At 35.5% G+C, this 27,694-nt stretch overlaps 1 protein-coding gene across 1 annotated transcript in view; it reads right to left on the reverse strand.

Moving 5' to 3' along the window:
* Positions 1-4,673: 4,673 nt before the first annotated feature.
* Positions 4,674-27,694, reverse strand: part of prkx (protein kinase X-linked) — a 34,476-nt gene continuing 11,455 nt past the window's right edge. Inside the window, exons 2-8 of the mRNA XM_026204125.1 lie at positions 20,193-20,361; positions 19,313-19,576; positions 15,394-15,513; positions 10,703-10,798; positions 7,548-7,605; positions 6,196-6,273; positions 4,674-5,572 (exon numbers count right to left, since the gene is read on the reverse strand). Coding sequence (XP_026059910.1) covers positions 5,447-5,572; positions 6,196-6,273; positions 7,548-7,605; positions 10,703-10,798; positions 15,394-15,513; positions 19,313-19,576; positions 20,193-20,361 — 911 coding nt within the window. The 3' untranslated portion in view covers positions 4,674-5,446. The remainder of the gene's footprint in view (positions 5,573-6,195; positions 6,274-7,547; positions 7,606-10,702; positions 10,799-15,393; positions 15,514-19,312; positions 19,577-20,192; positions 20,362-27,694) is intronic.

The following is a 27,694-nucleotide window of genomic DNA, read 5'->3' on the forward strand; positions in this document are numbered from 1 at the left end:
GAGCGGTAAATACACATAATAGACACAATGTGACTGCTTTTACAAATTTGCATATTTGTAGTTTACATAGAAACAATAATGGTATCGTTTTCAACAACTTACCCTTCTGAACCCCCATTTTTAAGCCCCCCAAAACAAACTGTGTATATGGACAGCAATAAATAAACTTCAGTTTTTAGTTAAACTCAGCATTCACTACAGTAATCTACCATGTTTAGTTTATGGCCCACACAACTCTGAAACACAGGAATCAAAATAACCTCAAAGGTTCCTAGTTGTAAATACAAGTTGAGAGGCCGTTCATGTCTGATGGCAGCATGGGGTGTAACTGGTAGATGGGTGGAGTTTCTTCTCATTGCAGGTGTGATGACAGGACTCTTTGATGAGATCAGAACCTAAAGCTGTTTAATTGCACTCATCACTGTTGTTACCAGTCATAACAAGGTGTCGTCCCGTAGTTCTGTTTCTAAATGGAGGTGTTTTGGGGATGTTTTGACCCGTTAACTCCGGGAGGTGAGGGGTTAAGTGAGAGCCATGTAGGTGAACGATGGAGTAATGGGAGGTTTGTTGGGTTTATAGAAGCAGACTCCACCACACTCAGCAACTTCAAGCTTCCTTGCTCCAAGCTGCAAATTCACATCAGGTTTATTTCCAACACAGCAGCACTGACACTGTAATTTCTTTCGCTAATAAATAAAGTAACTCTGATGCAATAAACGAACAAAATCGGTCTTCTACAGGACAAAAAGAAATTTAGTGCCACTGGCTCAGCCAAAAAAGTGTCATCAGGTAAGAGCTGCGTTGACAGTACCAAGAATTAAAACAGCAGCTGCAACTTTTCACATCACGGCTTCAGAGAACATCTTTCAAATGGTGATGGATCTCAAATTTGTTGGATCTGAGCAGCCCAAACACAAACAGATGAGTGTACACAAAGATGAATACGCCATAATCGTGTTGTAAATGGAAATGTGTTTTTCTGCTGTCCTGTCACAAGTGGAGATATATTACGAGGAGCTGCCAAAGTGCGGTGGGTACATATACCATACATTAAAAACCATTTCCTATCAGGTTGGAAGAGCATAAGGGACCTATTAAGCAAAATTAGTCTGTCCCAGCGGTGTGTCTGAAAGGACTAAACGTCTTTAAAATGTTTAAACTGTAGTCAGATTTTACAAGGAGCAGAGCGAAGAAAGAAAGTTATGTTTGTACATTTCTCTACGGGTGAAGTCTAACCACAGGGGTTAGAGAGTGAAATAACCTCTTAAAAATGCAACCGTCTCAAGGCACCTTAATGGATGAGATCATTCATCTGCTTTTGCAGGAAAAGAGTGATGCTAATTCGTCCTGTTAACTACATATATACATTTTACATGGATACTTAAGGAAAATAAACTTTGAAGGGACCAACTGAGGGAAATACTAGCATATGAAACTGTGGCAAGCTCTTAATCGTGGGTATATAGGAAAATGAGAATATATTAAGACTTACAGTAAATGGTCTAATAATTTCCACTAAGCTTGTAGTTTAAAAGGTTCCTGAGGGTGGTGCGAATGAGCGTATGGCTTGGTGCCATCAAACTGAGAGTCCAACCCATCTCAATAAGACTTCAACAAGTTTGGTCAGAGTACACTGAAAAGGTACTAATAGTCAAATAGTTTTGCCCACATGAAAAGTTCAGTTTATTTTCATGGATATAGAATTTGCAGAAGTTTTTATAACAGCTCGGTTGCAGGTAATATTGCACTTGTACCATCTAGAATACACCATAGATGTTCAGAAGGCAATACAATGACAGTACAGATAAACTTGAACAAAGGTGTGATTAAAAACCAGTATAAAATCCTATGCTTGGCTTGTGTCAATTTATAAGTTCATAGAACTTCATTTTAGTTTTTGCTGTTGCAAACAATATAAATTACACCCCCCCCACTCCAAACAAGTGTAAAAGAGAAAATAGAATACAGCAAAATTATTCACACAGGAAACAATAACAAGCAAACATAAAAAATAAAATAATAATAAAATAAAAATAAAAATCCACAAGATGGTAACAGCTGTCAAATCCATATGAAATCTGCAAGTTGGATTCCTTAGTATAAAACTGCATTTGCAATTTAAAAAGAACAGTCATTTCAAGAAATGATATTCAGTAGACACTTTACAATGATATATTACTGCTTCAGACAAAAGCAGTTGAGAAAAACTATGGAAGTCCAGAGACAGGAAGAATTGTTGAACATACACACAGTAGCTACATTTCTAAAGCATTTCACACCGTAGTCAGTTCTCTTCTCATTATGCAAGGCTTTTAAAAGCCAAGCATATATTAAGTAGCATTACAAACAATGTAAACTGTGTTTGCTAAATTCACCCCCGTAACTATGAAAGGCAACTTTAGAAAACACCTGGCTAGTAAATTGTTTATGCATTTAACCAATTAGTAAACACATATAGAACATCAAGCACAATAGCCAAAGTATGTGAAGCGACATCTCATAATGTTAATTTATTAGTTACCTACAGGTCTGTGAGGTCATGATTAGTCAAGTGCTACTGTGCCTCTACTTCACCTGCTATTCTTAGTCTGACATCCTGGCAGGAATGTGTTGAAAAGCTCTTTGGATTCTTGGGGCCGTTCACACAAACCGTACTTCTGTGGCCAACTTAAGATGCTGCACAATAGTATCTAACTGCAGAGCCATGACAATAATGAATGGAAAGGGTTTTTTTTTTTTTTTTTTTTTTACTTGCCTTAATGCAGTGCTGATGCAAAAAAAAAAAACAAACAAAAAAAAAACACGAAAAAAAAAAGCTCTCTAATACATGTATACTTAGAAAAATAACTAAAAAGCAGCAAAGTAGTTTCACAATGTAGACGACTCCTGTGCATATAGTGGTCGACCGATATATCACCAAGGCCGATATATCTGCCGATATTTGGCATTTTTCAAATATCGGCATCAGCTGATACGTTTGTCTGCTTGGCTGATGAGTTTGACTTTTATTTCGACGGCGTGCCAGACTTTTTATTTTGACAGCACTCAGAGCGGCAGTGCCTGAGCGCAAACTGATCACACACTCTCTCTTGTTCCTCATCTTTGTTGACAGTTCTGTCCAATACGGATAGAAGTCTGTCTAATAATCAGATAGAATGGTTAAACAAAATAATTAATGTATACAAAAAGTATTATAATGATTTATTTTATATTTGGCCTAATAGTAATAGGAAGGCAAATATTATAATACTTTATTATTTGCCGTCAGCATTAGGCAAATACGCATTTATATAATTTATACAAATCTTGACTAATGAACATTTAATTTCCTAAACCTTGCAAACTTAGTCGAATCCAGCTGTGAGATCTTGTGAAGTGTGCATTTTTATCCAGCATGATCGCGTGTTCTCTGTGTGATGGTCAGTCAGTCTAAATTAAATGCTTTAAACTTTAAACTCGTGCTGCGCTTTATGCATTTGCCCACTTTCATATTCATGTCATCTTCACTGTGTGCAATATGTAAAATGAGGGTTACCCTGGCTTTATTTGAAAAATATGATTCCCAGTGCACACAAACTTCCCAGAATACTGAGTGCCCCCTTGGTTAGTGTTTACTTTCTTTTTTTTTTATTATTGTCAAATTATTTCAAATTTCTTAAATATTAACTATTATAATTAAAAAAAAAATAATATCAACTTTATATCTTCTATCGGTCGACCACTAGACTCTTGTATGAAAGCTTTGGTAAAAAAAATCATGACAAAGTGTCAAAATTATTACCGTATTATTCGGACTATAAGTCGCACCTGAGTATAAGTCACATCAGTCCAAAAATACTTCATGATGAGTAAAAAAACATATATAAGTCGCACTGGACTATAAGTGTAATTTATTTAGAACCAAGAGAAAACATTACCATCTCCAGCTGCGAGAGGGCGCTATATGTCTTCAGTGTATACTACAGGAGCACTGAGCAGCATAGAGTGCCCTCTCGCGGCTGTAGACGGTAATGTTTTCTCTTGGTTCATTTCTCTTGGTTCACGTCAAATTAAATTTGATAAATAAGTCCCACCTGACTATAAGTCGTAGGATCAGCCAAACTATGAAAAAAAGAGCGACTTATAGTCCGGAAAATACGGTACTCGAGCAAGTCATAGTTCTCAAACAAAAGGTTGAAATTATGACAAGTAAACTATTATGAGATAAAGGTAGAAATAAAAATACAAATGACAAAAAGTTTTCAATAATGACAAAAAGTAAAAAATCTCATATTATGAGACAAAATGTCATGACACAAATTGAAACAGTCATGACTTTTTAATCTCAATTTCCAATTATAATCACTTTCGTCATCAGTCAAAACTGAGATATAATCATAATGAGAATCAAAATTTTACAACTTATCTCATAATTCTAGCTTTTTAACTCATCATTTCTCCCTTTCCACCTCATAATTATGACTTAACGTAATAATTAATTTGCCAAAGCATTTTTCTTCTTCTGATGGGTTTACGCACAACATGAAAAGGTAACAGCATACCAATTAAAAACAGGAGTGAAATATAGACTTATCTCACACACACACACACGCACACGCACGCACGCACACAGCAGCGCTTTCCGTTTAGTAAATATGACTGAATCCAAGTCATAGCTATAGTTTGAAATTAGGGTTCTGTAGATTAATGACATTTTGGATTTAAATATGGCTTACAACCAAATGGAAATATTTTTTTTAGGCTTAATTATAATAAAAAAACAAAACAAAAAAACATTTATAATGCATTATTGTCATTTAGATTGACTATGCATTTTTTTTTATAGACTGGCTATGTTGTTAAGCCGGAAAAAAAGCTGCCAGTATAAAAGCATAATGTTGCAGGTACGCTCCTGCTTCGTTTACATGCCTGCTCGAGAGTGCCGTGTGAAACAGGCCCAATGTAACGAAATGAATATAGCAATACAATGGTGGGAGGAAAGGATCAACACAGTAAGTTCAGATAACCAGAAACTAAATTTGTCAGGCTTAAGCTCTAATTCAGCAAGCTTTTAAGATATAAAGCCATAACACAACCATCACCAGGCATGTTTAGGCATAAGCAAAGCCATTGTTTTCATCCAGCAAAAAGAACCTCGATATTGCTTATTTAAACTCTTTAAAAACATACATTTTGCATAATACAAGAGGGTGTTGAATCAAGTTGCTCATCACTTAACAGATGATGCTGAAGTGTTGAACTGTTTCCTCTGTAAATGTTTGACCATGATTATGTTGACAATAATGATGATGAGAAGAATTCGGTTTCGGTTTCTCAAGTGTGCAGGACATGCCTATAATAATGCAACGATGACCTTTGAATGTCCCCTGAATGTTTAGGTTAAAACTCTAAATCATTATCTTCGACCAGTCCTTTTCTTTTTATTCGTAAAAAATGAATATGTTTTTCAGAAGTTCTTGAAAATTTCCAGATCCTTAGCTGGTACTGGTGTGTCCTTCTTCCACTCATCCTCTGGATAGGTGTCAAAGTTAGACGTGTCACCCTCGTGAGATACCTTGGGAACTATGGGTGGCTGTCACAGCAATGAAAAAAAAAAAACTAATTTAAGAGACTTTATCATTCAAAAGTGTGCATTCAGTAAAGAAATGAATCATTGAATTGATCAAAAGTGATCGTATTCATCAAAAAGTCTTTCAAAAAAATTACCACAGTTTCTAAATTTATTACTTTTCCTCCTCAACATTAATAATAATAATAAATAAGCATTATCCAACTAAAGACTGGAGTAATGGCTGCCAAAAATATGGTCATGCAGAATATGAGCTTTATAAATACTAATAAACAACCGATATGTTAATAACGGGCATGCTAAAAAGCAACTAGTTAATAGGAACAATTGGTCACTGTACTAAAATGTTAACCTTGGTTTTTTTTACAGTGTTTTCAATCGACTGACCCCAAACTGAATGGGCATGTATATTTGCTTTCCACTATCTGCTACCAAGTATTTCTGGGAAACTGCGAAATATTCTGGCTATAAAATTCTACCAGTAAATAAAGTAAAAGATGATCACTTTTTAATAAGGTGTTGTCACAGTCATGTGGCCAAGTAGTCAAAAATGAATGAAAATGAATAGTGGCACAACATGAATATTTAATAACAGGAGATATTCTAAAGCTTGATATGAAGCTTACCTTGAGTTTTTTACAGGGCACAGAATCCCAGTCTACTGACTTAAACCATCTGTGCTTCTTCACATCATCAGCTCCGTTCTGGAAGACGACAAAAATAATAAACAAGATTATGATACTAACTGAACATTAAAGTAGAACGATGGCTTACTTTTTGAGACAAACCATAAAAACCTAAAATATCTATCATGGCTTTTAGATTGAAACCTTGTACCTGACACTTCTCATTTGACCCCAAATAGTCCTTTGAGCCACTGTACTGTCTTTTTGGTTTCTTAGAGAGGGAAAACTAAATTGGGACAACTATGCAAACCTATTGAGGTCTTCTAGAAACCTCTGAATTTGGGCCATGCATTGCACTGTGGGACCATGACAGACACACATTCACTAAAGTGGAATAACAGATATCAGCACTTGTGAATGAGCGCTGCCAGCAGGACCTGGCCTTGCTGTGGAAACAGTGCAAACACAGCTGTGATCAGGCTGCCTGGGTCTTAAACTCTCACTGTATTTAGTCAGAGGAGAAAAAGCAAAAGAAAGAAAGTGCTAAATTAACAACAGGAGCATCTAGCCTTTGGAAGTCCACCCAAAGTGACATTTCTTTTGAAAAGGCTCTTACTCTGAATCTGACTTGATGACAAAAAGGAATAAACCCCAAACAAAACAGAACAGCCAGATACATATTTCAGCAGAACTCACTCCTCAGTGATGGAGAATTATGATGGCATTAACTGGAGCTAATGGGAAAATGACGCAACCGTTCGCAAACTTCCCATGACATCACCGTCACAATATGCATCACATTAAGCATGACAGGCCTAGCGCTCTGCTGCCACTTCATCTGGCGCCAGTTACTGAATTATTTCCTCTGAAAGGACAATTTAGAAAAGTAAATGCCATTAAACCGCAACTGTTTGAATTACTATATGATTTTGCAGAAGAACTCTGTCTGTAGTTCTCTCCCCAGTACCCGCCTCGTCTGATGGGGGTTGGAAGGAGGTATAGTGGGAGAGTTGCCTGGTGTCAGAATCACTCTCTGAATGTCCAGGGAGTTTCTCCAGAGCCTCATCTCATCCTCTCAAGGCAGATGGGAAGACTTCTTATCGTAACTGGAAACATATGTGGCATACTCTGGCCTTTGGGAGAAAAGACTCAATCAAGGTCTTATTATTTGCCACGTGCAGCTTTATTAAGATGCAAAGCTGGACTAGAAACAGAGTTCATTCTGTTTGATGATTCATAGATGGCCTTGAATGTGATATGACTATAAATCCGAGGAAATATCCCAGATGCTGATTCCTGCTAAACCATACAAGAACCTTATAATAAATATCTGTCACCAGCATCTTGCTTACCTTCATGTTTCCAAGCCTTCTTGCCCGATCATTCACCAGAAACTTCTTGATGAGGTCCCTAGATAAACAAAGAGAAGATGAGAACCGCTGCGCTGAAACATACCTGATTTAGACACTAAATCAATTTAATAAAAACATGACAATTAAGTCACTCAATTTCAGGAAGGAAGGCATTGAGAGTGGGGATGGACCAATATTGAAATTCTGGCTGAGTCAAATAAATTAATATATTTTTTATGTTATGGTTAATAACCGATAAATAGCTGATCCTAAAAATCTCCATGGCTTCGTTCAATTTAAGTTAAATTACACAAATATTTTTGTTTGTATGCTGCAAGTGAATTTAGGCATCACAGCATTATTCATTTACAATATCTGCAATCCGCTCTTTAAAATAGTTATACAAATACGTTAAAACAAGTCCTGAAACATAACATAGTTAACACAGCGAATACATAAATAATAAAAAGTGAAGGTTAAATCTTCACTTTAAAGGATAGATGTCCACAATTTTCGTGATAGATGATGATAAACGGAAATCTAAAATCTTAGGTCCACAAGTTAATATTACTTAACTAAAATTAACAAAAAAGAGATAAAAATAAAACCTTTACAGTTACAGTATTAATTAATCTTAGATAATATGGTTCATATAAATAATAATAATTGTTAATAACCATACAAAATGGAGTCCAATTGGGTCCATTAAATAATACTTACAGTTACAAATTTTCACGATTAATCATTTTACTTAAGCACATCTTAATTTTAAGGTGTCCTTGTTACAGTGTAATTATAAATTTAAGTACTGAGTAATATTAATTAACCACATGTACTTACTATATGGTTAGGATTAGGGTTTGGTTTAGGGTTACTTGCATGTAATTATGCATCATTTATTGTTATTATAATTGTAAGTACATGTAACATGTAACGAGGCACCTTAAAATAAAGTATAATCATCTCTTTAAGAGAGTAGTTCTACTTTGTCAGGGGATATACTTTAGGCCTTTGTCAAAAAAAATATTGGTGTGTGCGATTGAATTTTTTTCATGATATTTATGGTAACACTTTTGGTAAGGGTTCTACAATAAAAGAGGCTTCAATAGTATTTATTAATGTTAGTTAACAGTTAGTTAATCACATCCAAAATAAAAGTTTTTTGTTTATGTAACATATGTGAATGTACTGTGTATATTTATAATGTATATATAAATGCAAAAATATTTACATGTATATGTTTATATAATTTATATTATATATATTTAATATACAAACATAACATATTTTTCTTAAATATATACATACATGTGTATTTATATATACATATAATAAATATACAAAGAGCACACATATATATTGTGTAAACAAAAACTTTTATTTTTTGGATGCGATTAATCGCGATTAATCATTTGACAGCACTAAAATAAAGTGTAACCGATTATACATATTGCAGTTTATTAACAAAAAAACTATTTCTGCACACATAAAAATCTACTTACATTAAGCTTTTCACATAACCCTTATGTATTAGGTATTAAAATCAATCTGTATCCATTAAACAGACTTGAAGCTGTGAACACGAGTGCATTAGCATGTTTACTGCTGCGCCGTTGATGTTCTCACTCAACCTAACACGAGAGACGCCTGGAGCGATCGTGCTACAGATGACCTTACCATTCACTCTAGCCTCCCTTGCAGATGTTATTCATTCTTCAATGATCATGTGTGTTTGACTTCAGGATACCATTATCTTATCAAGCCTGGTAAATCCCTATTGACATAAGTCGGAGCTTTGGCTGCTTTTTATAATTGTAACTAGAGTAAACATGCCAGTCGAAAGGAAACACGGATTCGCTTTGCCTGAGGTGACTGTCTGTCTCTATTTCCGAGAGCTTCCTCAATTTGTCTTTGTCTCTGGAGTACAGATCGTTTGAAGGAGCGAACGCCAGTTTAGCCCCTAGTTGACAAAAGCCATATCAGGAAATGCAGTGGTGATTTCATTTTTTGTATGTGCTTGTACAGCTGCAATGATTTTTTAGATGTTAAAACTAAGAGAGGATATTGTTGTGTTTTACTAAGAGGGATAAACTAAAGGATTACTTTTTTTTGAACATCAAGAGGGGACAGTGGGTCGTTCGCTGACTCCTGAGCTTCCTTAGATCAAAAGCACCATGCGGACTAGTGTAGAGTAAATAGACAGTCTGTAATCTGGAGGATGCCTCCACTCCAATCTGCTTAGCTAACATGTTTAGACCAGTTCATTAGAGGACACCAGTTACTTTGAAACTGTGTGGACATGTAAATGCATGTATATCTGTGAGAGCATCGCTCTTCTAACTATAAACTCTCTAAAACAGGGGTCTTCAAATTGTTCATCAAAGACCTCTTTCTGGTTATAGACATGCAGCAACTTATTTACCCTGCTATTAACTGAAACTAAAAAAGTACGTAAAAGTTTTAGCACTATATATGGAGTACCATATTAACAAATGTTTTTACTGTATTTATAATGCTTTTCATTAAAATAACAATTACTGATGTTCAGGGACATATGTTTCTGTATATTTAATGTATTTTTGCAGGAGGGATGATAAAAATGATAAATAGTAGCCTAAACTTACTGTATTTTGTTTTGAACAGTGTTATGTAAGAATTATTTACATAATTTCATAGTATTTATTAATAATTTGAGTGATCTATTATTGTTATGTTTTCAGTTAGTTTTAGGAAGTATTATAGGCTTTTGTCATTTAGATCATTAGATCTTCTTAAATATTTCAGTTTAGTTTATTATTTGGATTCGAGCAATTTTAGAACTTCAACTTATATTATTTCAATAAGATTTCTCATTTTCATTTAATCTTTTCAAGTTTTTGTCAAATAGTTTTTCACTTAATATTTTTTAATCTAAAAACAAAACTCAAATGTCTTGTTTTCCCACCAAATTAATTTGAATTAAAAAACAATGACTTTTATTACTTTTAGCTAGCAATAAACAGACATGTGTGTCCCCCCCCCCCCCACACACACACAAGTTTGAGATCAAACGATATTTCATGTTGATGCTGCCATGATTTCACGAGACATTGTGTTTTATGTATGCTATAAATATGACATGTGTCATTGGGTTGTGTTTTCTTTATCAAACTCACTTTACATAGAAATCCAGATGCCGTGGAAACTCCAGCTTTCCGGACAGGATCTTCTGGTAGATGCCAAAGGGATTATCATCAAAAAATGGTGGATGTCTAATAAAAAAAATAAAAAAAAGATGTTCAAATATTAATGTATCAGATTGACACTGAACAGAGAAAGCCTTAAAGATATTTACCAGTGTCTTTATCTGAATTCAATAATAAATTCTGATGAAATGCAAGAAACTAATCCACAGACTTTTTCTCTGGCTTAGTCTAGTCCTGTTAGTTTAGTCTAATAAAAACCTCTGAAATTATTAATATATCAATATTCGACTCAATATACATAAATGCAAATTTAATACAGACTCATAATAATTCAATAACAACAGATAATTTAGTATTTAGCACCAATTTCATGTGTCCATTTCACAGATGCATCCCTGGTCTGCACCACTGGAGGAGGACTGCAAGGGATGAAGGTGCCATTTAGGCCTCTAAATGACTTCTGTTTACTGTCTCAGTATAATGCTTTCTGTCCATGTGATGTGTTCTCTAATGTCTGGTAGAGCGATTCTCCAGTCCATACGGTGTAATCCATTACTCCTCCATTACAGACTTCCAGCCTCCACCAACATGCCATCAAACATCCTTGCAGTCTCAATGAGCTTGTGTTTAATGCCTGCATCCAGCTGGCACCCAAAAGAGCCGCTGAATATGAGGGATAGACGAGGTGAGACATGCTAATGAGCCTGTTACTAGGCGACCACCTGAAGTCTCATGAGGGCACAGATCACTGACAATGACGGGACTCAAGTGTCAACAGTGAAGATGAGATGACGAGACATACATCAGCAGCAAAATATAGAGTGAAAGAGCCTGCAGTGATTGAGACTCGGAGTGTCTGGTCACCATAAACTTTCACTGAATGGAAAAGAACATTATAAACATCTACTTTTGTGTTTGACTGTATAAAGAATGGTTTAGAATGACATTAAGGCTGCAGCCTTCTGAAAGAAGTCAAATAAGGTGGTTCCACATAATGGATTGACCAGGACTGACAGTACTGACTGAGTGTGGAAACCATAAACAGAGAGAGAAGCCAGGAGAGCAGAACTTGCAGCTATTCCTTTTTGTAGGTGATGGAAAATAGATATGGAGAGAAGGAGAAAGTGAGCAGAAGAGACATTAGTCTCTATAGTGTTACTGTAAGCAGTGGCTGGTGACAGGGTAAAAAAAAGGAGAATTATGAAACTGAAGCTTTTACATAACAGCACAGGTGTTGCCAAGATTCCACTGAGAAATATATTTATAAAAAAGTGTGCTCATAAACTCTTGAAGTAAGTGTATCATAACATAACTGTTGTATCATAAGACTGTAAACTGATAAAAAAAAAATAAAAAAAAAAATACATGATCTGCAGATTAATCAAAACAATTTATTTTAGTCAATCAATTATCAATCAATTTATCGATATTTTATAAGAAAGTCTATTATTGTTGTAGACAAGTTGTGTTTCAAATCAATATGTTGTTTGTTTTTATTACTTTATCATTGAAATTCAGGCCTAGGCTTATTCAATCAGTCAATCTGTCTGTTTCACACAGGATACAGTATTGAATTCCACCCTGACTAGACAAACTACCCCACAGCCATATATATATATATATATATATATATATATATATATATATATATATATATATATATACACACACACACACATACACACACACACTTTTGGAAATACTTTGTACCCCTCTCTTGATTTGTACGTACTTCCTCTTAACAAGATTCCAAACACAGTTTGAAAGATCTTTTCAGGTAATGGCTTCAACAATAAGAAAGACCGTTTTTTTTTTTTTTTTTTTTTTTTCGGGATTAATCAACATCAGTTAAATGACTGGAGGAATTGAATTATAAAAAACTGCCGTTTTCAACTTTATAACAGTATATCCACTCCACTCTACTGTTCATAAGTTTGAGGTTGGTAAGACCTTTTGTAATATTTTTTGAAAGTATCTTATGCTCATGCTATTTTTGGATTAATGATTTTTTATAAGTTATCATTTTTTTTCTTCAGTTTTGATCAATTCAATGCCTCCTTAATCTTACTTTGGAATTTCTGATAATAAATGTTTGTGATATCCCACCCCTCTCCCATTAAATCAGATTTACTTTAATAAAAAAAAAAAAAAAGTGTATATTTTTAGATTAATCAACATGTTGCATGGCCAGAGAAGGAAATCTTAAGCAAAAAAAGCTTCTTCTTTTTTTACCGAGTTGCCATTTACATTAAAGCCAGTGAAAAAAAAAAATGTATGTCAAATTTACATGAACTCTGAAGCTAATCAAGGAGGTGATCTCTCTAGAGAGCCCATTTGTAAGATTTGTAAGATAAGTTTTTGACATTTTCATGAATTTTGCACCTAGATGTAGTTAGGTCTGAAACAGAATAGCACAAAAAAGACATTTGCTCACATCCACATATCCCGTCACGGCGTTGAGGTTGGGAACCTTTTCATGGCTCATTCCAGAAGGAAGCATTTCAACTCTTGCTACATTTTCCACGAAGGAGTCTCAAACGACCTTTGACATACACTGACAAGCACACTCACAGTCTCAGAGACGACTGAAGGGAGCCTGGGCAAGCTGTGCCTTTGTCCATGTGCCTTTCTCTTGAAAAAAATGAGGGACCAGGTCATTTTCTCTCACTCACATGCAGGAGCCAACACTTCTAAAGAAGTCTGGGATGAATGAAGAGGGTGGGTCACTTTTTCCTCCACACGAGAGCCTGAGAATGCTCTAGGGCCGATTTAAAGGTGGGAGAATGGAGCAGTTTGGATGGGACACACACTACAGCATCCAAAACTATACAAGAAGTTTAGTTTCACACCGGCTTTGACAAACTGAACACATTTACTTTTGCAGGACATATATCATGTCAAAAGAAATAAAAATATCATGTATAATTTGTCCAAAAAGTATCTAAAAATGTTGCATGCTGTTCTACCACACATTTAGCCCACACGTGTTGGTAATAAGAATTTAATCTAGATGTGATCTTTTTGTAAACAAGATATATTCCAGGAAATGCACGTGAGCAGATTATCTGTGTGCATATTAAATATAGCAGTTTGTGGACAAATGTAGGCTGCAGGGATAAAAATCTAGGCAAATAAGGATAAATATGATAATAAGGATAAATATGAAGGCAGCACTGAAAGAGGCCATCTGCTTTGAGACATGCACACAGAGGTTTGCCTGTTTGGAAGAACTTGGTGTCTAATATTCCACTGCTGCCCTCTACTGTTGTACCTTTGACGATATCTGATTTTTCCTGACTACAAGCCAGTACAAATAATACAGTCTGAGACATACAGGATGAAATGGCAAGTGTTATTTTTCATCATGTATTTATTCATGACTGGTTTTGGTCAAGTAGCCATTACCTTAAGGGCAGTTAAATTATACATGGAAAAAGTTGTCACAAAACAGTATAATTTTTTTTTTCCCTCTCACAAACACATGAAAGTCACGCACGTGATGCATTTTTAAAAGATGGAAATTCAATTACTGAGTTGTTTTCCTGTAAATCGGGGGTTTTCCAACAAATCTAGACACTCATAGACACTTTATTTTAAGGTGTCCTTGTTACACTTCACATGTCCTTGCTATTATAATAGCAATAAATGATGCATAATTGCATGCAAGTAACCCTAAACCAGACACTAATACGAACCCTAACTATATAGTAAGTACATGTAGTTAATTAACATTACTCAGTACTTCAAGGGATGGTTCACCCAAAAATCTAAATTCTGACATTAATTACTCACCTTCATGTCATTTCAATCTCGTGAGACCGTCGTTCATTTTTGGAACACCAATGGAGATATTTTTGATGGAATCTGAGAGCTCTCTGACCCTCCATAGAAAGCAATGATATTACCATGATCAACGCACAGAAATATCGGTACAATCGGTAAAATAGTTATCAGAACATCAGGGGTTCAGCCGTAATTTTCCAAAGCTATGTGAATACTTTTTTGTGTGCAAAGAAAACAATAATAACATAATTTATCCAGCAGTACTTCTCTAATTGCTGAATAAATTATGTTATTATTGTTTTCTTTGTGCACAAAAAGCATTCACATAGCTTTGGAAAATTACAGCTGAACCCATGATGTCACATGGAATGTTTTACCGATGTCCTTGCTACGTTTCTTTGCGTTGATTGTGGTAATGTTATTGCTGTCTATGGAGGGTCAGAGAGCTCTCAGATTACATCAAAAATATCTTAATTTGTGTTCCGAAGATGAACGATGGTCGTATGGAATTTGGAACAAACATGAGGGTGAGAAATTAATGACAGAATTTTCATTTTTGGGTTAACTATCCCTTTCAATTAGTAATTACACGGTGACATATTTTACACCTTAAAATAAAGTGTAACCAAATATAGGTCTTATTGGTAATACTTTGTAATAACATTATTACAATATACAATGTTTTATCAGATCCTTAACAAATTTTCTTTAAAATAACTATTAAAATAAGTCATAAAATTGAATTCAAGAAAATTTTGTCTGCTTTATAGATCTCCGTGGATTCCCTGAAGTAAATTACAAACTACCAGGGCTACATAGATTCCTGGTTGAAAACCCTGGTGTAGAATGTTTAGGAGGTGATCATAGTGCCGTCTTACCCTGCAAGCATTTCAAAGATGAGAACACCCAAAGCCCACCAGTCCACGGCTCGCCCATGACCTTTACTTTGGATCACTTCTGGAGCCAAATACTCAGGAGTACCACATAGAGTCCATGTCCTGAAAAGAAAGAGATAATTAAATAGTGATGGACAGAAAGAGACGGAAATCCCACAGGGTCCCAAATTCTTAGATAACTGGGATCAAAATCAGATTTATAACTGGAAATAAATGGAATATTTTAAGATGAGGAAAATAAATGCTATGGTGACATAAAGAACAAACGTGAATGTTAATTTACTTTTTCCTCAGCCAGTAAATTAATAAAGCTTTTTTGAAGCTTTCCAAGTTAAGCCTTAAAGTGACAGTTCACCCAAAAAAGAAAATGTTCCTAATTCACACATACTTAATGTCTGCAGAACACAAATGGGAATATATTTTGAAAATTGTTGGAAGCCAAACCCAATTACCATTACATAACAAAAAAAAGAAAAAAGAAAAAAGAAAAAAAAGAAAATGGACATGAAATATTGATTTGTGTTGGCTATATATTTAACACAGTAAAAATAGATATATAACCAGTGTAACATAGCCCATCTACTACAGTGACTGTTTAGATAGCACACAGAGGGGTGTAATTACAGTACACCTTATGACAGCTGGCTATCTGGACCGGATTGTATTGGCTGGTGTAAGGTAGAGACATATCCAGTTCAAGCCAAGTAAACTATAAGCGTAACTGTATATTGAGCTAGAAGCTAGGGTGAATGCCCACTACACTGTAGTAGAGGGTTTCTGATTACACAGAGTAGCTGCAGCTCCATGGGGTGAAATGACAAATCTGTGTTTGTTTGGGCCCCTGGGGCCGGTCAATAAATGAGTCTGTTGACCTGTCCTTCAGCAAATGGCTGCCCTTTGCTTCTCTGTCTAGATATGGTTTTGTAACAGAATTATAAGATTGTAGCTGTTGATACCAGAATGTCAATAATGAAAGGAGAAGAAATATATGTTTGAAATAAACACTATACTGGAGAATTCTCACAGAAACATTTAGCAGTTTTAGCAGGTCTTTAGCTCGACATTCTGATTATTCAACCTTATTTTTTTTTACAAAGTACATTATAGAAGTACAAGAGTATATCACTTTTTAACTGGGCCAATAATAACATAAAACAATATTGATTTTCTAACTTGATGCTAAGTCCAGAGTTATGAAATGATTGATACATTGTTTGACATGAACATTATATTTACATTTTAGTTAAAATATTTTTTATATGGATGCAACAAAATTGATTAATTTTATTTCATATTTTATTCAACATTAACATAATATGCATTTTGTTTTTCAAGGGGTGTCTAAATGACATCACATAACTGAGGTACCTCAGGGTTCTGTGCTTGGCCCTCTTCTATTCTCAATATAACCTCACTTGCCATATTACTGCTGAGACTATCATAATACTGCCATGAAAACCTACACAAAAGGGGGTCTGGAATAGCTTGCATGCATGTCTCTCAGAGTATTTATATTCCTTCTTTTCTTGCTCTCTATTTCAGTCTCTTTCTTTATCTTTCTGTGCTCAGCTGTCTGGTTTTAGTTCTTCTCTCTGTAATAGAGAGGATTAGTCTCCCTTGTGTTAACTGAAGCCTCTCAGTGTCAGCTCACAACAGCATTCCTATGAACTGTGAGAGAGGTTTGGGGTGATGTGATTTTCGATTGGCTCTGATGATTTATGTTTATTCCAATTATATCAGACTGCATACTAATAGGAGCAGCAAAGAAACTAATCCGGTTATCAAGATCAGATTCTGTTATTAATATAAGCACAAATGATGACTCCCTTAACAATATGTTTGTCTGCATGGCTGTATTTGCATGTCTGGCTAGAAAAGGTAGGCCTGTCTGTGTTGTATTTCACCATTACTCTTTGCTGTAACGGCTGACTAGTTTAAGTCATTGCTGTAACAAGCGTGTAAACATCTCGAAATTCACAGTTGAATTTTCAAAAAGGATTTTTAGGACATCAAAGCTGTAGAGATGAAGGTGACTTTTCTCTGAATTCCTCTTTAGTTATTTTTTTATTTTATTTTTGATTGGCCACTTGAAGCTGTGCAGCTAGCGTTTGACAAGTTCCCTCCTTCGCCCTCAAACATGACCACAATAAGAGCCCTGCAATTCATCAGTAACTCTGACACAATAATAAGCCCTCATCTCGAGCAGACATTCTGACAAGATGATAACATGAAAAATGCCCTAATGCCGCCTAGAATAATGATAAAAAAAAATAAAAAAAATGCCTGATCTATCTTTCCAAAGTCCTTATCCTGTCCTCATTTTAACAATAAGGGTGCTTCAAATGACCATTGATCAAAGTAAACAGCAACCATCTCTGAATATAAAACCAAATGGAAATATAGCCACCAGGTGGCATTGTTGCCACATGGCAGTCTGTGCAGAAGCTATCTATTCAGACTGGAAAAGTCAAAGCTGTTGCTTGCAGGGACAGTTGTCTTCTCGATTGAACCAGAGGCACTGCTTTCAGTTTCTATATGTGGGTCACTTGCACATCAGAGTCAGACCCCCGAAGTTCTGGGGTCCTTCCTCATGCACAGAGAAACAGAAACACGATCTACCCTTACACATCAGGGGTTAAGGCTTGCTCTGAGAAAGCACTGCAATATTCTGCACTGCAGATGGATATACACACACACATACAAACACACAATCTCTTGTTCTTTTATTGTATTAGAATGATACTATCAGGGGGCACAACCAGAGGGATTTTCAATTTCAGCAAGGTTACTCGTAAATTGTTCCATGGTCCATTGCTTGCACTCATTCAGAATTAATAACGGTGGGCTGATGGATGCTCTAGGGGGCCAAACTAAGCCTTTTTTTTAAAAAGACACTCATATTAGGACAGCTTTAATAACCCGCAGTGAAGCAATCGTATATGTCTTTTGTAGAGGGATTCACACAGTATGAGTGAATGAAGGCATCAGTTGGTTCGTTACTGCATTATAACATCACAGTTAAGATTGTGAAAAAGCCCACAACCGAATTTGATCCCCTTCAGAATTTCAAAGCGGGTTTAACGGTTTACATTTAATTTGACAATGCGAAAACTAGGAATGTTAAAATGCCATGGAATGAAGGTAAAAATCTGCAGCATGCCTAATCCAATCTTAAAATCAACTTTAATCTTCAAGGGCGCACACTTCAGATAACTGCTGCTAAGCTCTCTCTCTCTCTCTCTCTCTCTCTCTCTCTCTCTCTCTCTCCCTGGTTTATGTACTTAAAAATAACTTCAAAAAGGTTTCACAATATCAACAGATCTATATAGGAGTGTATTAAATGAAAATGACTAGATTTCAATGTAATAGTACATCAGCTAAGAAAACATCAACAACAAACAGACAAACAGTGTGATATCTGCAGTTAAATTGCATCATATTTTGACTGTTTCAGGTAGCTATGCACCAGTGCCATTTTTAGAGACCAGATATGAGGACCCACTTGTCTGCAGCTCTAATGCTCCGCTATATTGGCTTTTTGGTTTTAGATTAAGTACATAAGCACACAAGTTAATGCAATGTAATTAAGATTAAGATTAGGCTAATAGATAATGAATGAATGAATAAAAATAAAAATAAAGAAATACATTAATAAATAAATTATTGTTTGGATGACGGTCCAATAAAAAATGTAATAAACTGGTCAACCCACAAATGGTTACATGATCATGTGACACCGAAGACTTGAGTAATGGCTATGGAAAACAAATCAAAAACTGAAATTTTTATCAAATAAATGCAGTTTTGCTGACTACAAGAGACTTTTGTGTGTGTTTGTGTGTATGCACAACATTTTGACAACTACATTGTTCTTTTTGTAGACAACCAGAGGCCAACATACCTTTCAGAGAGCTTTTTAGCGAAGCCGAAATCTGTCAATCGAATATGCCCCTCACTGTCCAGCAGTATATTCTCTGGTTTTAGGTCTCTGTAGACAATTTCTTTGGAGTGAAGGTATTCAATGGCACAGACGATTTCAGCTGAATAAAACATTCCTGTGTTGTTGCTGAAACGTCCTCGGCTGCGTAAATAGCTGAAAAGTTCACCGCCGTTCACATATTCCATCAACATGTACAGAAAACGATCATCATGGTGCGTCCAGAACCTGAAAAAGTTCCACATTATATGCGTTACATGTGATTTGGTCACAGAATACATATACATATGTATACTTGCTATATGCTTGTGACAAATAGGCTACACATTAAAAGACTTGCATTACAAAAGCATAAAAAACTACCAATAATTACAGTAGGAAGACTATAGCAAGCGGAGGTCATATCATAATGGCAATAAACATGATATAGTACAGTGGTTCTCAATCCTTTTGAATAGTTTTTACCTGATAAAATATTTTAAAGCTTTGCATAAATCAAAAAATTTATATTTATTAAAAAAATTCCCATGATAAGTTTATATTAGTCAAAAAAAAAAAAAAAACATTATTTTTGACACCCCCTAGTTAAGAACTATTTGTTTACTAAAGATTAGTATCTATAATGAAGAAATAAATATATTCAAAGATAAATAGAAAATCAACGTTTAAAATTGACTGAAGCGACTGTAGAAGGTTAAACAACATTTGACATGGATATTTAAGCCAAAAAGCTGAAATGTTTAAACAGATCATAATAACCTATTGTATTTTTATGAGATAACTATTAACAGTGTTCTCATTTGTGTTGCAGCATAAATGTTAAGGTTGCTTAGTGTTGACTTACAGTCTGACAAGGAAAGGATGGTTGACCTCCGTCAGAACCTCTTTCTCATTATGCACGTGTTGCTCCTGTTTCAGACGAATTACATCTGGGATTTTCATCGCTTTCAGAGCAAAAAAACCTCTTGTCTTTTTATCCTTCACCAGAAAAACCCTTCCAAAGGTTCCTGTACCTGAAACAATGGGGAATATTGACTTAAAGAGAACCAAAATCAATGTTAAAATATTTCCTTCACCCACAGTGGACCCAAAATATATAAACACCTAAGCCATACATAAAAAACTGAAGTGAGTTTAATCATCTTTGCTCAGTTTTTCTTTCCATTATCCAAAGGGAACCATCAAATCTATAAATTCTTTTGTGATGACCACTTTAACCCACTTCTTAAATATAATCTGAGAGAATAGAAGCATGTTTGTGTTTGGTCTCTCCACAGAGATTTGTTGTCCACAGATGAATAGCACTCGGAGCTGGGAGAGTAAAACTCTCAAAGACGACCCGTCTCAAAGAAGTCTTTGATTCTACTGTACGGGGACATGGGTTTCAGTGGGTAATAGATCTTAGGTTACACACCTATGATCAATGGCGACAGGGAGAGCTCTCAAGCTGAGAGAGCAGGGCACCTTGAACCACCCACCAAATTACAGGCTACTCAGTCTCACCAGAGTGCAGTTACAAGCCCAAGAGGTCAATACCTACAGGAGCCAACTTGACAGGCTATTTGGACAATACAACCATTATATGCTCTTAGACCTGAGCCTTACACTTAATGCTTAACTAATCCCTGATGATAAACTAAACAACTTTACAGCATCATGGGAAAAAAGAACAGGCATGCCCAGAATACGTGAGGAGTTGGTGTACACTGCGGGTAGCACTCGGGTCAAGGGACGGAAAACAACAGTCTTGAATTAGTGGCAGTTATTTGGGTTTAAGGGCCATGAAGTAGATCAAGGAGCTGAGATACCACAGAGAGGCTTGTGTTTTATTTGTGTAACCTAGCTTTGGCTTGAGAAAGACTTTTTACCTAGACACCTGAGACAGAACAAACACTCATGACATTTTGATGGATGTCATCATAATAAATAAATACATACATACATAAAAGAGAAAACGATATCATGGTTTTTGATTGACACTAGTGTTCAAAAGTTTGAGGGCAGTAAGATATTTTACCTTTATTTTTTAATACTTTGAATTAATCTTGCTTGATACTTTTATTCAGGAAGATGTATTAAATTGATCAATTTATTTTTATTGAATTTTTTTATGATAGTTTCACGTTTTTAAATGCTAGGCATATATTCATGACATAAAAAACACCATCACGTAATACAATTAAAATAATAGTTTAACATTCTGTCATATACTCACACTCATGTTGTTCCAAACATGTATGAGTTTCTTTCTTAGGTTGAACAAAAAAGAAGATACCAAAGGGATGTTGGTCTCCATTAACTTCCATAGCAGGAAAATAAACACTATGGAAGTCAATGGGGACCTTATGTTTGATTTCGAGCATTCTTCAACATGAGAACGTTTTGGAACGACATGAGGGTGAGTAAAGGATGACACATTTTTCATTTTTGTGTGAAAGATCCCAGGGTTTCCCAGACATTGATTTATTTGTGGCGGTCTGCCACAATATCAAAACGGTCCGCCACAAATAGATTTTCCAGAAGGCTTTGACTTTGTTGAATAAACATGAGCACTGCAAGTTTCAAAATCAAAAACTGGCGCAGGTGTTTTTATATCACTGTATTCCAGAAGAAGAACCAACTGTTTTCAAAATGTTAATTCCATCTTGCATGTAATGCCTGATAAAGCAGCTGTTACCGGAGTGCCTCCTGCTGGCAGAAAAAAATAATTTGCATATCTCTATATTGGGGCAGGGGAGTGCCGCCACAAATAGAGTGTAAGGCTGTGGGAAACACTGGATCCCTTTAAATGTCTCAAAACAATTGTCTTTCAGTTTGATCTTTGATAAAAAATTTTTTTTACCATTTTCAAAAATATTTATTAATGAAAACCATTATCTAAAAAGACAATCCAGTACTGAGGCTCATGGCTCTTTTTCCATACAGTAAAAATTTAAGTGTAAATGTCATAAGACAGAGTTCAATTTCAAGAAACAAGTCAAGAAACAGAATTAGAAACAAAATGATTAATAACACCAAACTAAGCTCTACTCTTTTTGTAATGGGGTAGTTTTAGATGACCTACATTTCCTCGTAGCTGCATTGTGATGAGTTATGAGCAACGATACTGGTGGAATAACTGACATGGAATGTTGGCATTTAACACGTTTACCTCACACAAGGAATCTTTGTTCAGAGACCACTGAGTTGACATGGTTACACACGCATGGAAGAAAACAAATGCCTTAGCTGTCAGAAGGGAGGGGACGCAACTGGTACATGTGAAGCAAGACACTTGATGACACATTATTAGATCATGTTTCCTGCCTGTTACAGGGAAGTCTTATTTAGCTAGCAACACATTCAAAACAACAAAGGAGATGTTATTGTGAACTTATAAGTGAAGAAATCAAAGTCACAGAATGCAACAGTATGACAGTCACAATGCTTCACTCTTTCATCTTCTTATGGGACAGATGCATTCAATAGCTATGTTTACATGCACACAAATAAAAAGTTAGTGATTGTACCGAGGCCTCGATCGGACTGAAAAGCTTCATGTGAACATCAATTGACCTGAATGAGTTAGATCTGAACTGAAATTTTGATCGAATTGAAAGTGGTGGTGCAGACAAACCACTGCATTCTAGTTAAATATGGACAAACCCAGCATTTGGGTTGTTTTTAGCCAACAGTTGGGTTAAACTGCCAGGTTAAATTGGGTTAAACTGGCTAGTAACCCAACCGCTGGGTCAAAACAACCCAATCGCTGGGTTTGCCAATATTTTACCCATGCAGCGTTGGATTATATTTAACTGAGCATTTTTGTAGAGGTTTTTTTTTTTTTTTTTTTTTTTTTAATTTACAGTTCATTTTATAAATGAAATGAAAATGAATACAGACCATGGAACAATATTTATTATTAATTCTTGAGAGTCAAACATTTTAAATAAACATTTCAAACAGTCATGGGAAATAGTTTTACTTTCAAGAGTACAAATCTTTGCATCTCAAAACAAACAAAAAAAATTCTACAAATCAACAAAAGATGTAAAAACTCCAATGCAACAGTAAATTTATAAGCAAGGACAGTTTACTTAATAAATCAGTCTGCTTGTGGAGGACAGATGTTTGTTCCATCTTATTAAGTTAAAGAGATGGATTTATTGATGTATTTTATTGTGTACAGAACTACAGCTTGAAATTACATTTAAGGCCAGACTAAAATGCACATCAAGTTTAAAATAATATTAGGGATTTCCTAGAACGAGTTCTATTACTACTGTGATGCATGTTTTGTGTTTTATGTGCAAGGTTTATTCTCCGCATCTATAAGAATGAAACATTTTGTTTAAGGCTCAGTAATCAACCCTCTACATTGCGAGTAAATCACTTGCACATGCGACTGAATCTTCACTCTGGGCGACTAAATGATGTCTAATATTAGACAATGGCTAAAAATTCTCAGATTTTACTCACCAGTATGTGAGTTGGAGGCTAAGTATAAGTTTAACTCTGATATTTTCACTCTCTGACTGAGCGCTTCAGAGTTTCTCTCTCTCCATTAAGCTATCTGTGATATTGTTCAGTTCATCTCAATGGATGCACAGCATACCTGTGTTTGATGTACCGTAAACTCTACTGTAAAGGTGCACCACTCGCTGTCGCTTTGGTGAGCGCAGAAAGAGCGAGAGAGTCTTACATGCATGCAGAATTGACGCACTACATGTAAATGATATACTTTGTTGTATTGTCTGGTTTCCGACCGCATCACAGCACAGAGACAGCACTCATTAAGATAATAAATGATATTCGCTTAAATTGTGTCTCCGGCAAAATATCGGTGCTGGTATTGCTAGATCTCAGTGCTGCGTTTGACACTGTCAATCATAACATACTACTAGAGAGACTGGAAAACTGGGTCGGGCTTTCTGGGATGGTACTCAAATGGTTCAGATCATACTTAGAAGGGAGAGGCTATTATATGAGTCTAGGAGAGCATAAGTCGAAGTGGACGTCCATGACATGCGGAGTCCCACAAGGCTCAATTCTTGCACCGCTCTTGTTTAGCCTGTATATGCTTCCACTAAGTCAAATAATGAGAAAGAACCAAATTGCCTACCACAGCTATGCTGATGATACCCAGATTTACCTAACCTTATCTCCAAATGACTACAGCCCCATTGACTCCCTCTGCCAATGCATTGATGAAATTAATAGTTGGATGTGCCAGAACTATCTTCAGTTAAATAAGGAAAAAACTGAAGTCATTGCATTTGGAAACAAAGATGAAGTGTTCAAGGTGAATGCATACCTTGACTCTAGGGGTCAAAAAACTAAAAATCAAGTCAGGAATCTTGGTGTGATTCTGGAGACAGATCTTAGTTTCAGTAATCATGTCAAAGCAGTAACTAAATCAGCATACTATCATCTAAAAAACATTGCAAGAATTAGATGTTTTGTTTACAGTCAAGAATTGGAGAAACTTGTCCATGCTTTTATCACCAGCAGTGTTGACTATTGTAATGGGCTCCTCACTGGCCTTCCCAAAAAGACCATTAGACAGCTGCAGCTCAACCAGAACGCTGCTGCCAGGATTCTGACTAGAACCAGAAAATCTGAGCATATCACACCAGTCCTCAGGTCCTTACACTGGCTTCCAGTTACATTTAGGATTGATTTTAAAGTACTTTTACTCGTATATAAGTCACTAAATGACCTAGGACCGAAATATAATGCAGATATGTTCACTGAATATAAACCTAACAGGGCACTCAGATCACTAGGATAAAGTCAGTTAGAAATACCAAGGGTTCACACAAAACAAGGGGAGTCCACCTTTAGTTACTATGCCACCCGCAGTTGCAATCAGCTTCCAGAAGAGATCAGATGTGCTAAAACATTAGCCACTTTTAAATCTAGACCCAAAACGCATCTTTTTAGCTGTGCATTTATTGAATGAGCACTGTGCAATGTCCGAACTGATTGCACTATATTTTCACTGTTTTATTTTATTTTATTTTTTAATGTAAAATCATTTTCTAAATGTTTTAATCATTTTAAAAGTTTTAAAATTGCTTGTTTTATTTTTGTTATTATTTTTCTTCATGATTATTTTACTTTCTTTTATGTAAAGCACTTTGAATTACCATTGTGTACGAAATGTGCTATATAAATAAACTTCTCTTGCCTTGCCTTATATTATTAAATAATACTTGATTATCATATTATAATGCTTCACTAACTGATGTTAAGAGTATACTTTCAGATATTCAAAAAGCAGTGCCATTTTAAATATATATTTATCCAGTATGTATGTATGTATGCATGTATATATATATATAAGCCATATGCATGGAAATAACTGGTTTACCTGACCAGCCAACAACAACCATACATGTGCATCAACCAAGAAAAACATAACATAAACATAAATAAATGCATTACATAGCAAAAAAAAGATTATGCATAGCTAAAGTTGGAAATTTCCATCAAGGTCTATATTTTTGTTGTATAGGCTGTTCAACACTTTGGGTCTTTGAAGGACTGATACAGTGATAATGCAACTCTGAAACAATAATAAAACAAGGAATATGAGCTTTCCCTCAACTCATTTCTTTTAGAATAAACCAAACATGGCTTTAGAGTAAATTACTTTGTGGAAGTATTTAATAGAATTCACTTCCTGCTGTAACTAAATAATGTGGTAAACCCACCCCACAGCTTAGTGGATATTTTACATTCTCAGCATACAATTCATATGCATCTCACACAATACAATCTTGGAGCATAGCCTTCGTTGCTCAAAGTCTAAATTATCTTCATTCACAGCTTGAGAGGTTGTTTGTTAGTGATTTAAAAATCACAGCTCATGGGAACACAAAGTAAGAAGCAGATCAAATTTATTTGAAATGGTAATCACAAACATTTCTAAGTAATATCTCATTGCTACACTTTTGTTTTTGCTCCCATTTTTTATGAGCTGAACTCAAAAATCTAAGACTTTTTCTATGTACACAAAATGCCTATTTCAAATATTGTTCACAAATCAGTCTAAATCTGTGTTGGTGAGCACTTCTCCTTTGCCGAGATAATCCATCCACCTCACAGGTAGGGTTGGGTATCGATTGGGTTTTTTACGATACCGGTGCCATTTTGATACTTTTAAAACGGTACCGGTGCTTAAACGGTGCCATAACCGATACTTAGAAAAAAAAGCTACAAAAAACTATGGATAACATTAAAGAACAAAAAATTAAAAATAAATGCATAGCTTTCACACACTACTTGGATGCTCTCATTTCCCAAGCTTCCCTTACTCTAAGGCTAATAAATGTATTTCATGATCTGTGTCATTGTTTAATACAAAACCACACATAATGTTTTTACTGTATCTCTGTCAATCACTATGATGTTTAGTTAAAATCAGTGCTGTCGGTCACCGTCTTTAATCAGTTTTGTGTATGACTGTATGGTCATTCTTTATAAAGTAGAAACAATGTTGATTGTAAAGTACAGTTCTGTGCAAAAGTCTTAGGCACATTAGTATTTTCACTAGGGGTGTGACGGTTAGTATATAACCGTGAGACCAGCGGTTATAGTTGAACACCGTCATTAGAACTTTATAACCGCCAAAACCGTGTCACTAAAATATTTTTTACAAACATTTTTTATCAAAAATTATTTTCATTTTTTAGATAGGATCATCAGATGCGCAATATATCGGGAGACATGGTTTTTACCACTTAATGAAGTTTTATAAATCGTCAGACATGATATTTACCACTTCATTAAATTTTGCTTTGTAGAAAACCTTTCTTAAAAACGAATTTCGTTTTTAACAAATTTTATCTTAATTTTAATAGATGTTTCATCAACCAATTGCATGTATTTTAATAAATAAAAAGCAAATATAGCAGACAATGATAACCGTGACATGGAAGCACCAGCGTGCCGCGTTCACTTGCACTGCACTGTGAACTAGAGCGCATCTCATCGTAAATGAAACTCAGCGTAGGCCTATGCCTCATACTCTAGCATTAAATATTTTTGCTGCATCCTTTCCAGAACAGACAATGGCTTTTTTTTTTTTTTTTTTGCGGCTCGCATCAGCAAAGCATAGACGGCAAAACAATCAGCGGATGGCGGGCGGGTGCGGCTTTGAAATTTGCTCAAAAAACTTTGGCGCGGATGATGAGTTTTGTGACAGATCTCCTTAATAAACGGAGGTCTGAAATCTCTGCCCCTTTACCGATCAAAGCGCGCGCTGAAACGGAGTTAACCCGCTATCTCCAAGATCAACCAATTGACTCTACGGCAGATCCACTAGCATGGTGGCGAGACAATATGAAACAAAATGAAACACGC

The sequence above is a fragment of the Carassius auratus genome, chromosome 26 (genome assembly GCF_003368295.1).
Source record: "Carassius auratus strain Wakin chromosome 26, ASM336829v1, whole genome shotgun sequence".
NCBI lineage: Eukaryota > Metazoa > Chordata > Actinopteri > Cypriniformes > Cyprinidae > Carassius > Carassius auratus.